This window comes from Cucurbita pepo, chromosome LG03 (assembly GCF_002806865.2).
Source record: "Cucurbita pepo subsp. pepo cultivar mu-cu-16 chromosome LG03, ASM280686v2, whole genome shotgun sequence".
Classification (NCBI taxonomy): Eukaryota; Viridiplantae; Streptophyta; class Magnoliopsida; order Cucurbitales; family Cucurbitaceae; genus Cucurbita; species Cucurbita pepo.
Window position 1 is genome coordinate 8,654,011 of NC_036640.1, and position 12,690 is coordinate 8,666,700.

Genomic DNA, 12,690 nt, shown 5'->3' on the forward strand with positions numbered 1-12,690 from the left:
TAAGTAGAAATTTAGGGTTGTTACATAAACTGATCAAAATGTCCCTACCGTTATGCACCATTAGTTAGTGATCTAAGTGACTTTTAAATGACATAAAATTTTATAAGAAGTCTTTTTTCAAGGCTTAAAAGGTTATTCGAAGTCTTTTTTCAAGGCTTAAAAGGTTATTCAAAGTTTTAGGACCATTGGAATATGGCAGGAGCTTAAACCAAGATTTGGGGTGGTAAAAGACTAAAATATCCCTATAAGAACTCTAAGAAGTCTACAAGACCCTCAAGGACTTCAAACGTTATGAAACTTCATGTCTCAGATTAGAGCATGTTGGGGGAATGAAGCAGGAGAAAAATGACGAAAGAACCTTAAAACCCCTTTATAAGAAATCAAAGATTTATGCATGTGAATAAATGTTTAAGGCTCGTATGGATTAAGGCTTACACGTTAAGATTTCTTTTCTTGGTTGTGGGTCAAGACTTAAGAAAAAACTCTTAGAGTGGAAGCCCAAGAAACATAGAAATCTAAGATGATTCTCTAAGAACAAGGGTCTTAATTCTGAAGTTCTCGATTTTTCATTATGAGATCTTGGATCTTGATTCAAGTTCTAGTTTTTATTCTTGCTCTCAGTTCTTATCCTTGTCTTTATTCTTGTTCTTGGTTCTTTCTTTGTTCTCTCACACACTCCACCTAGGATTTATGGTACAAGACATGAACATGACAACCTATGTTCAAGGCTTCATGAATTTCAAGTGACAGAGTTTGAGCCTTCATCCAAGGATTCATGTGTTACAAGTGATTTAGTCTTAACCTGCATCCAGGACTTCGTGCGTTTTCTGCGATATAGTCTGAAACCTACACCCAAAACTTCTTACGTTCCAAGAAATGTAGTTAGGAATCTACATCCAAGTCTTCATATGTTCTAAGCAATGCAATTTGAAAACCTCTGCCCAAGTCTCCATAAATTCCAAGTGACATAGTCTGAACACCTACACCCAAGATTTCTTACGTTCCAAGCATTGTAATCTGAAACCTACATCTAGCTTATGCCCAAGTCTCCATACATTCCAATCGACATAGTCCGAATACCTACACCCAAGGTTTCTTAGATTCCAAGCAGTGTGGTTTGAAACCTACATCTAAGGCTTCATACGTTCCAAGTGATGCAGTCTATAAACTTACATCTAAGACTTTTTACGTTCGAAGAGATGTAGTCTAAGTCATGAACATGTTATACCGTGGGAGGTCAAAAAGTTTCTAGTTACTAGGACCTTGGTCCTTTGTTCATAAGTGACACCTAACATTCTTCTTGTCTTGGTGGAAGTAGGACTTAGCGTTGTACTTTTCTTTAAGTTCTTGTTCTTAAGGGTTATTCTCGAGGTATAAATCTTGACTTACTTCCTTAAGCAATATTTCAAGCTCATAGGTTGTGAGTATTTTATAATAACATGCATAATCATCAACGTATCATAAAGTCATAACGTGTCCTTTAAAAATTCTATAAGGATCTTGAGTCTTAGTTAAGGGTAACTTTATCCTTTCCCGTAAGCCTTGACTTATGTTCCATACTGTTCTAGAACCTTTGAAATCTTGTATAATACTTCGTAAGGTCATACTTAAGTTTCTCATAGCCTCGAGAAATCATTAGGGTTTTGAAAACTTCTTACGGGTCTTATAGGGGGCATTTTGGTCATTTACCACATTCCCGTGGTTTAGGCTCTCAACCTCTTCTAAGTCATTTGGAGGGGGTGAGTTGTTTTAAAAGGAAAACCGCCACCAACCCACCCGAAATTTTCTTTCTTCCCCTTCGCTCTCCTGCGACGGCCACACCAACCTTACGTTTTTCCGCACACTGTCACCAACCTCACCGCCACGCCTATATTTGATTTCCAAGTGTTAGTGAGCTCGTTCTTTTGCTCATGGCGTCCAAACTTTTGATTCGGACGGGAAATTCTTTGATGAATCGATTGCGATTAAGTTCGACGCATCAGAATAACTGGATTTGGAGTAGCCAATCTCTGTCCCAGGGGCATGGTGTTGATGTCACTCCGATGCTATTTCCTTCGGTCTCTAAGCATCAGCCTGCTCACCATTTGCAGCAGAATGATACCGAATCATTGAGAAAGCTCGAATCAGAAGGCATTTTCTTCCCTTTCGGTCTTCCGTCGCTCCGGTTCTTCTTGCCCGACGGTATGCTATCGGTTTCTGTGGCGTCTTAATTTTTCTTATGAGTTTACAAGTAGCTTATTCTAATGGAAAACACAGCTTGATTAGTTAAGGCATCTGTTCGAATTCTCACTCCCACATATCATGAACTAAAAAAAAAAAAAAATCTGATTAGAATGTGAGGATGGAAAATGTATAAGGCTCATTTAATATGAAAATGTATAAGGCTCATTTAATATGTATAAGGATGGACTTCTTATAGGAGATGATGAAGCATGGATGATAATTTGATGTTTTTTTCATTTAACATTTTGTCTAGATTTCAAATTAGGAACGGAAAGTTGCACCTATATTATTATAATTCTTTAAATTCATACAAATATTGAATTTAGTTTTTTTCCCCTAGGGCTTGAAATATGATAGTGCAATAATGTGAAGATAGGCAGAGATGCCAAATAACAATCATATCTGATAAATTCCCTGCAGGATGAAATTGGGGGGATGATCTGGTCCTATGTCATTATTCTCTTTTCGTTAATACTAGGCAACTTTTTTTTAAAAAAAATTTATAACGCTGTATTTAGACAATGTACCCTATTTTCACATGTTTACATCTTATATTGTTTGTGAGGCACTCATTATCAGAAAGCATTTGCAGATGGTATGTTGACCTAATGAACCGTTTGGTTCAAAAGTTTGAAAGAAAGGTCTATGGTGATTAGCCACAACTACTTATAGTTCAGAAATAATGATATGGTAGCATCAAGGTTCAATGTTCTAAATGTATGTCTTGTTGTGAGCCATGAAATGCAAATGCGGCCTTGATTAAGCAACCGAAAAAGAATGCTTTTTTCATACTGCATACTGGTCGTTTCCAGTTTCAATTAACTTTCTTATATAATCATAAGTTTGGAGTCTAAGTCAAAGTGGGATTGTCAAAGTGTTTCTTAACGCCATAACATTTTGCCACTCTTGAGGCTAAGAGAAAATATAGGATGCCAAAAATCTTAGTCAATCATTCAAGCTTTAGAGATGACGGCTCAATTAGTCTTGAGAACCTTGTTGGCACTGAAGATACTTGCCTGCCCATGTCTATCCTTTACTGTGATAATGTGCAGGGATGTGTGTCTACTTATTCTGTAATTAACTGACTTTGGCTTTGGAAAATATCATGCGAACCATATTTTTCTGTTGAAATATGATATTGAAGCTGAATTCCCCGTATTATTGCTACTTGTGGTATATCTAACTGGAGAAAAATTTGAGGATCTTTATTCACTCCTTGAGGACAAGGTGCGTTTTGTGTCAGAGTAATGGATGGACTAAAGAGTAGGGATAATATGGTAATTAGGAGGGTGGTTTGTTGGGTGTTTCTCAGGGAGATCTGGCAACAAGAGAAGGTAGGGAATATTGAGATTGCATAGTATGAGTTGCTGAAGAGAGGGGAGGTTTAGGTGTCAAAGCTCTCATTTTCAACCTTCTAGAGAGAAATCTCTCTTTAGCATTCTTAAGGTGTGCACTGCATATTGAGCATCCGGAATAAAGAAAAACTTGTTTTAAGTTGTTTGTAAATACTATGACCTTCCTATCCAAGATTACAATTTTCCCTCCACACCCCTCCCCAACCTTTCCTTACTCATCTCCATGGCTAGTATACCTACTCCGTTCACCCATCCATGGCTGCTCACCCCTCATCTGAAATTTCTCTTTGATACTACTCTATACAGCATGTTTTGATTGATTCCTAGACTTTTACCATAGCTTTTGATATGTATTTCATGGAAGCAAAGAAAAAACCAAAGAATCCAACCGATCAGCCTCCCATAGCCTCTCCATCACCTGTAATATGCATTTGTTTAATCCCTAACCATGTTGATGCATATACGGTTCATGCTTTTAGACCTATTAGTCTCATTCCATGCTTATAAGGTCATTGCTCGAGGTTTATCTAAAAGGTTGAAAAAGGTTTTGCCCTTCCCCGTTGCTGAAAATCAGATGGCTTTTGTTAAAGGAAGATGGACATTGGATGCTTCCCTTATTGCCAATGAGATTATTGATGATTGGCGTGTTCTAAAGAAATCAGGTTTAATCTTAAAGCTTGATTTAGAAAAGGTTTTTGATAAAGTTGATTGGGCCTTTCTAGATGCTATATTTAAGGCTAAAGGCTTTGCCACTCTTTGGCGCAAATGGATATATGGTTGTATATCTAGCACAAATTACTCTATTTTTTTATTAATAGGCGTCCAAGGGGCAAGATTATACCTTCTCGTTGTGTTCGCTAAGGAGATCCTTTGTCTCCATTTCTTTTTATCCTTGTTTCAGATTGTCTTGATCGTCTCTTGTATGATAGCACTTTTTTGGATGAATTGAAAAGCAACACCTGTGGCACCAGTCGTACCTCATCCCTAACAGTTAATCACTTACAATTTGCGGATGATGCATTATTATTCTATTCCATGGATCACAAGGCAATTGAAAATCTTTTTTGGTCTTTTTGAGCGGGCTTCAGGTCTAAATATCAACTATGGCAATACATGTTCCTCCAGAGAATTTAGATCGACTGGCACAAAAATTTGGGTGTAAAGTGGGTTTGCTGGCCAGCTGTTTTCGTTCGTCTTCCTGTGGTAGGCAACCCTTCCAATACTCGTTTTTGGCAGCCAGTGATGGAGAATTTACTACACAAGCTTCACAATTGGAAATTTCCTTTATTTCCAAGGGATGTAGGCATTACTTCTTTAATGTCTACTGTTTCTAGTATGCCTACATATTTCTTTTCTCTTTACAAAATGCCTACCACGATTGTCTATTCTGTTAAAAAGTTCTCTCAAGATTTTTCTGGGAGGGTCTACTGGGACATGGAAGTATGCATAATGTTAAACGGTATGCTACACAAATTCCCCCCAATTGGGGGAGGTCGGTGGTGTTGGGCATTAGCAATCTGAAGCATAGGAATTTGGCTCTTTTGTATAAATGGATTTTGCAGGTTCTTTGTGAGGGCGAAGTTCTTTGGTGTAAAACCATTAAGGCTAAATATTATTCATTGGATAGATGGATGCCTTTCAACAATGGCCTACTGACGCTTATCTGGGATCATCAAAAGCTCCGTGGACTTCAATTTCACAGCTCAACAGCCTATTAAGAAAGTGTTGGGCAGTGGTAATAACCTGTCATTTTGGCATGATATTTGGACCAATGATCACACTCTAGCTTCACTATATCCGAGACTTTATAGACTACCAAATTATTCCCATGCTTCTGTGGCCGATGTCTGGAATGCTGATAATGGAAGCTGGAATTCGCGGAAATCTTAAGGAGGATGAAATAGATGAATGGGCTTCTCTCTCCCATTTTCTATGATCAATCTCATTATCCTTGATGAACCACTCATGGTAGTGGACTTTTGATTCTTCTGGATTTTGCAGTACATTCTATGCTAGACTCCCTTCAAAGGGTTCTTATCTCAATTCTCTAGATTCAGTTTTTTCAAATCCTTTTGGAACTTAGTCATGGTAGTGTAAGCACAATAGATAGAATTCAGAGTCGAATGCCCTTTGTCTCCCTCTCACCCTCCTGGTGTATTATGTGCCATGCTTTCTCAGAATTGCCCAATCATCTATTTGGTTACTATTATTTTGCTAATCAGTATTGGAATTATATTATGCAAGCTTTTGGGTGAAGCACGCCATTGCCAGGAAACATATTTGACATGCTATCCATGATTTTCATTGGTCATCCTTTTAAGGGGAATGCGAAAACACTTTGTTGGCTTTGAATCGCTCCTATTTTTGGTCTCTTTGGTGCACAAGAAATGGACGGATCTTCAACGACACTTGATGTTCCATTGGTGCAAATTTTCACACCCTTTTATCGATTATAGTCTTTCTATTTTATTAAACAATTGGAATTCCTTCTTGTAACTCGTTGTTTCGTGGGCTTTTCATTTTATTTATCAATTATATATCTCTCTTTTTCTTTTCTTTTTTTTAATATATATATATATACACACACAATTATTTTCCCTTCAGCTTTTTTTTTTCTTTCCGCAGGAGATACTTCTTCGACTCAAGAACCAATGCTCTTATTTCCTAAAAGGACTTTTCAGCCTAGCACCATCAGGCGAAAAAGGAACCATGGATTCTTTGCCCGGTATCTATCCCTTTCCTTTCCTGCATGTTTATCATGTATGTAATGTTTTTACTATTGAGAACCTATAATTTGCAAATAATGTTTTTCTTTGCTTAAACATGCCCAGTAGAGCTTTATGGTTAAGTTTTTTTTTAGGGAGAAACATGGGAATTTCNAAAAAAAAAAAAAAAAAAAAAAAAAAAAAAAAAAAGAAAGAGCGTAAGCCCTCCCAATCACCAACAGGTTGGATTATAAAAAAGCTAACCAATTTGAAGTTAAAAGAGGAACAAAAGCCCTCCCAATCACCCGGTAGAGTTTTGTGGTCAAGTTTTTTTCTTTTTTCTTTTTTTTTTTTTTTTTAAATATCTGTTTGTTTACCCCAATAAAGAAAGGGTATTAAAAATAATAAAATCCACAAAATAGAGTTAAGTTGCAAGCAAACCAAAAGATGTTAGGTAGAAACTTCCAAATCCATTTAGCAAGGGAGCATCATTCTTATGCTTTATATTGCCAATGCCAAGGCCATCCATTATTTAGGGAAACTGAATTTTCTTTCGCTTAATATTTTTGTAATCTTCCATCACCACCAGATCCATCCCAAAAAAAAATCTCTTAAGAGTTTCTCCATGGACTTTGCATCCTTATTGGTAATTGAAGCATAGAAAGATAATGAATAGACAAATAAGAAAATGTGCCTGGAATGAGTGTATGCCTACCACCCTTATAAATATACGCACAATTCCAATTCTGAAGTTTGTGGTAGATTCTTTCAACAACCACGGCCAAAAGATAGAACTCTTTGGATTCCACCCAAAGGGAGACCAAAACAGTTCAAAGGCCAAGTATACCTAGCTTACAACCAAATTTCTCATTCAAAAAGGATAATCTTGACCGATCAACGTAAATCTCAACATTTCACTCTTGCCATAATTTATATTCAACCGTGAAGTAGCATCATATGTTGTCCAGCTTCCTGAATACGTAAGTAGCTTATCTGCATTGATTTGTGGCCTTTGGAGTTAAAAAAGAAAAAAGAAAAAAAAAGCTACCATCCTACGAAGATTTGTTTAGCTGGCTAGATTAGCTTTAGAGGGAAGGTGGTTTGTAATGCCAAATTAAAACGTAACAAATCATTTCAAAATGTGCATTAAAAACCTCATTTTCTTCTTTGAGCAGCAAAGCAACCAAGGGTGGGCGGAAAGTTATTGCTCGAAGGATTGCAAAGGGCCGATCAAGAATAACTGCATAATGTTCATCTCAAGTCAGGTTCATTTGAATTGCCCTGCGATTATCTTGTGTAGGCTATGTTATTTTTTTTTTTAACTGAATTGAAAGAATGTACTCTCTGGGTGAATAAGATGCAAAAAGGAACAAGATGGGAGGATTTAAGCCATTTTAGGACTAAAATCTTATCTGAATTCTTGCTAGGTTTCACATATCATTTTTTTTTGGTTTAAATATTGTTATCTAGCCAATAATAATAATAATACTACTAAAAAATATTATTTTCGTCATTAGAAATCAATTATAGACACTAATATAATTAGATTTGCTCTTCATAGATAGATTTGAGATTTGCTATCCTATAATATCGGTTATGGATATCATTTTCTATCATATAGGAAAGGTTGCTGCACAAAAATGTACTTCTAAGTAATTGCTCCATAGATCCTATATCTATCTATATTACAAAGAAATCATGTAACAAAGGGGTTCTTATTTGTACAAATGGTACTTCGAATTTGGAACGAGCATGAAGAAATTAACGGTACTTCTCTATCTTCTGAGTTGTTCTGTGGACTTTTTCATGTACTTTAGACCATTTAGGTCATTCCATTTCATTTGCCTCTTTTTTTGAATCAAAATTTTTAAGCATGATTCTTTCATTCACCAATTCTCTTAAAGTCCGGTCATAAATTTGTATCAAATGACTGAACTTTTTTTTTTCCTCTTTCAAATATGGGTTGCATTCAGCTGTCCAAGCTATTTGAGATGGTTGCATTTTCAAAAGTGTCAAAGATTTATGAGAAGGCAAAGAGGAGTTGACAGGGAATTTGTACATTCTCGAAGACTAGACATTAAAACTTGAAACCATTGGTATACAAAGCTATACGTAGTTCAGTGCCTATCTTTGGACACTGGAGGATGCAGTTTGCCATAAATGCACCACATTGTTGTCCAAAGCGAGGCACCATAATTCTGATAGGCCTCAACCTACCCGCCCTTTTCTCATTCCTGTCCTGCTTCTCAAGTGACATTTTCCTGTATTAGGCGCGAAAAAAAAAAAAAAAAAATTTGAAGGATGAAACAATATGATTGAAATTTATGGAAACTCAACTCCGGAGTTAAGCTTTGGAGTTTAGTAATAATTGTGAGGGGGAAAAGAGAAGGTAATTACCAGCAAGCTTAGGGACAGAGCTCCAACAGCCATGGCCGTAAGTAGAAATGTAATTGACAAGCTTCTCGTCTTCCTCGGGTGACCAAAGCCCTCTCTTCACTTTCTGTTTGTTACAGCAAGAATGGTGCCCCATATCCTCTCTCTCTCTCTTAGAGGGTTATGCTTTAGAGAGAGAAGAAGAAATGAAAACAGAAAGAGAGAGTGAATGACATTATGGGAGTGTGAAGGGAAGGGAAAGGGGTAATGAATTTAATGTTGAGGAAGCTGTACGGTTGTGGGCCGCTTAGGGCTCATGCCAAATGCCCTACAACCTCTCCTTTTCGTGTCTACCAAAAATACTACGGGAGTATGAAAAAATTATATACTAGTATAGACTCCATAGGTGAATACCTAAATAAAAAAAAAGTAGTCAAACGGAGTATAATGGTGAGATCCCACTTCGATTGAAGAAAGAAACGAGTGTCAATGAAGTCGCTTGGCTCCAAAAGGGGCTAGATTGTTAGATCTCACATCGATTGAAGAGAGGAATGAGTGCTAGCGAGGACATTTGGTCTCGAAGGGGTGGATTGTGAGATCCCACATCAATTGGAGAGCACGAAGTATTCTTTATAAGGTTGTGGCTAGCGATTGTGAGNAAGAAAAAAAAAAAAAAAAAAAAAACCCGAATCAAGTATAGTTTAACTAGTTAAGACATGCCAATATGAATATAATTCAAATACCGTAAAATCTGAAATTTTAATCAAAAGATTAGAGGTTAGAGGTTTGGTTTTTTCTCCGAATCTTTTTCCAAAAACACATTTTTATCAATGTGATGATGACGATGGTAAGAAAGTAGTTTTCTTAATAAAATAAATAAATAAATAAATAATCCTTTTGATTTAATATTGTATGCTAGAAAAATGGCTCTTTTCAGCTCTTAGAAAGTGCCAATTTAAAACCTCACCAAATTCTATATTTTCTATATTTGCTTTGTCTTCATTATATTTCTGACGCCTACCCTCTTTATTTTTTATTATTCTATTTCATTTTTTTTAAAAATATACATTTACTAAAATTCATGTTAAATTATAAATTTTTAAAATTTTCTCTTTAATCCCTAATCTTTTTATCTAATTTTTTAAAAACGATTACATGACATCTCAATTAGAAACACGTTAAAAACAAAAATATTTAAGTTGACAAGGAGACAAACAAGTTACTATATGGTACGATAATTTATTTTATTTTATTTTTCTTTAACTCAGAAGCAAGAAAAAAATTAATCCCATATTTAATTAGCATAATCAAGCTTGTTGAACCATTAATTAAGAGCTTCTAATTACTTTTTTTATGGAATATTTTTAACGTCAATTTTGATTTTGTCCTCTGTTTGTAGGGGTTGTTTTCATTATACTTAGGCTACAAATATAGGACATGTTTAGGAATGTAAGAAGAATAATATAGTATAGAAAATATATATTTGAGGAATTTGAAGGAAGCATGTGAAACAAGGCAATGTATTTATAGTACTTGATCAAGCATTACTTAGTAAACAACCTGAACTAGCAACTTCTAGGTTCTTTCCCTATGGACTACCTCTTACCTTCTCAAACATACATATCAAACCAAAACAATTGCATTTTTTGAAATTATTACTTACCTACACACATACTCATACATATACTATGACGTACCTATGTATCCTACACTCCCCAGCTTGACGAAACTAGATTGCTCGATAATTCCGATAGACCCAACAATGACGACGACGACGAGCACGACGGGATCTGCAAAATCGACGACATTATCATGTCAATTTGCTCCATTGCCATTTGATTGGCTGCCAAGCATTGATCTTGTGGGTAATAACCATTTGGAAAGCTTGATAATTTGGTAAATGGGTCAAGATCTTGCGAAGGAGCTGAAATTTGTGGAACTGATGAGCAAATATTTTCCTCACCAACTTCGCATAATTTTGCGGGATGCAAAATCGAACCATCGACGTATTGAGGTAGTGTAGTCATTGGAGTGACAAACTCTCCGCTTGCAACCATTAGTTGATCGGAGTCGAGCGATTGGGAACGGTATCCGCCCAATGACTGCCACGACGGAGGGTTATGAGGTAAAAGGTTTGTTGAGGGGGAAAACGAAGGCAGCAAATGAACCAAATTGGCATTTGGATTGAGATTGGAAAATTGTTGAAGCTTATAATCAATGAGATCATAACCAGCTTGTAGAGTTGAAGTTGGAAGACATGGCTGATCTTGATGGGCTGAGGTGGTCAGAATCAAATTAGGGTTTGCATTGAGAATAAAGAAGCCCTCATTATTAATGGAAACATTAGGGTTTTGGAGATGGCCAGAAAAGGTGGTCAAAGCTGAAACCTCATGAGAGATCAGCTTCTTTTTTATGTTCGAATTCCAAAAATTCTTCACTTCATTGTCCGTTCTTCCCGGTAGTTGCTTTGCTATCTGAGCCCATCTGAAAGAAACCCGAAAGCAAAAAGAGGTTTAGAAAGTTTCGAGACTCGGGTTCAGAATCAAAGTTGATATCTTTTTTTCTCTCTATATATAGGTCGGTGTGCAACATTTTCGGTAATTTAGTATCCTTATATGCACGAAGATAATCAATTTGACCGGAAGAGAAATTAGAGAGTAAAAAAAAGAAAGACACCTGTTGCCAAGAATGCTATGAAGTTGAACAATGAGGGCAGCTTCTTGGGGGGAGAAGCTCCCACGTTTAAGGTCGGGTCTTAGATAATTTATCCATCGAAGCCTGCAACTTTTTCCGCATCGTTGTAAGCCTACAAAACATACTGAAAAATTATTTGAAGGATGAAACAATATGATTGAAATTTATGGAAACTCAACTCCGGAGTTAAGCTTTCGAGTTTAGTAATAATTGTGAGGGGGAAAAGAGAAGGTAATTACCAGCAAGCTTAGTAATAATTGTAAGTAGAAATGTAATTGACAAGCTTCTCGTCTTCCTCGGGTGACCAAAGCCCTCTCTTCACTTTCTGTTTGTTACAGCAAGAATGGTGCCCCATATCCTCTCTCTCTCTCTTAGAGGGTTATGCTTTAGAGAGAGAAGAAGAAATGAAAACAGAAAGAGAGAGTGAATGACATTATGGGAGTGTGAAGGGAAGGGAAAGGGGTAATGAATTTAATGTTGAGGAAGCTGTACGGTTGTGGGCCGCTTAGGGCTCATGCCAAATGCCCTACAACCTCTCCTTTTCGTGTCTACCAAAAATACTACGGGAGTATGAAAAAATTATATACTAGTATAGACTCCATAGGTGAATACCTAAATAAAAAAAAAGTAGTCAAACGGAGTATAATGGTGAGATCCCACTTCGATTGAAGAAAGAAACGAGTGTCAATGAAGTCGCTTGGCTCCAAAAGGGGCTAGATTGTTAGATCTCACATCGATTGAAGAGAGGAATGAGTGCTAGCGAGGACATTTGGTCTCGAAGGGGTGGATTGTGAGATCCCACATCAATTGGAGAGCACGAAGTATTCTTTATAAGGTTGTGGCTAGCGATTGTGAGATCCCACATCGGTTGGAGAGAGAAACAAAGCATTCTTTATAAGGGTGTGAAAACCTCTCCCCTACCATACTGCATCTTAAAATCGTGAAGCTACGGTGATACGTAACTAGCAAAATCGGACAATATCTACTAGTAGTGGATTTGGGTTATTACAAATGGTATCAGAGCTAGTCATCAGACGGTGCGCGACACTTATCGAAAGTAGGGTTAGGACCCTCTCCATGTTAGACGCATTTTAAGAAACTTTGAGGGGAAGCCTGAAAGGTAAACCCCAAAGAAGATAACATCTACTAGCNTCTTTATTTTTTATTATTCTATTTCATTTTTTTTAAAAATATACATTTACTAAAATTCATGTTAAATTATAAATTTTTAAAATTTTCTCTTTAATCCCTAATCTTTTTATCTAATTTTTTAAAAACGATTACATGACATCTCAATTAGAAACACGTTAAAAACAAAAATATTTAAGTTGACAAGGAGA

At 36.5% G+C, this 12,690-nt stretch overlaps 2 protein-coding genes across 4 annotated transcripts; one reads left to right on the forward strand and one right to left on the reverse strand.

The window, feature by feature from the left end:
• The first annotated feature begins 1,738 nt into the window (after positions 1-1,738).
• On the forward strand, positions 1,739-8,420 carry LOC111789743. Of its 3 annotated transcripts, none has more exons than XM_023670424.1 (4): positions 1,739-2,181; positions 6,204-6,303; positions 7,459-7,548; positions 8,257-8,420. In XM_023670424.1, the coding sequence occupies exons 1-3, from the start codon at positions 1,911-1,913 to the stop codon at positions 7,529-7,531; spliced, it is 444 nt and encodes a 147-aa protein (XP_023526192.1). In that variant the 5' UTR covers positions 1,739-1,910; the 3' UTR covers positions 7,532-7,548; positions 8,257-8,420. The 3 variants fall into 3 exon arrangements, with proteins under 3 accessions (XP_023526192.1, XP_023526193.1, XP_023526191.1); XM_023670425.1 differs by lacking the exon at positions 8,257-8,420 and adding an exon at positions 7,905-8,025; XM_023670423.1 differs by lacking the exon at positions 8,257-8,420 and having other exon boundaries at positions 6,204-6,338; positions 7,459-7,545.
• Positions 8,421-10,184: 1,764 nt separating this feature from the next.
• On the reverse strand, positions 10,185-12,281 carry LOC111790255 (transcription factor MYB26-like). Its single transcript, XM_023671120.1, has 4 exons — positions 12,277-12,281; positions 11,590-11,666; positions 11,333-11,462; positions 10,185-11,140 (listed from the first exon to the last, which is right to left on the reverse strand). The coding sequence occupies exons 1-4, from the start codon at positions 12,279-12,281 to the stop codon at positions 10,363-10,365; spliced, it is 990 nt and encodes a 329-aa protein (XP_023526888.1). The 3' UTR covers positions 10,185-10,362.
• Positions 12,282-12,690: the final 409 nt, after the last annotated feature.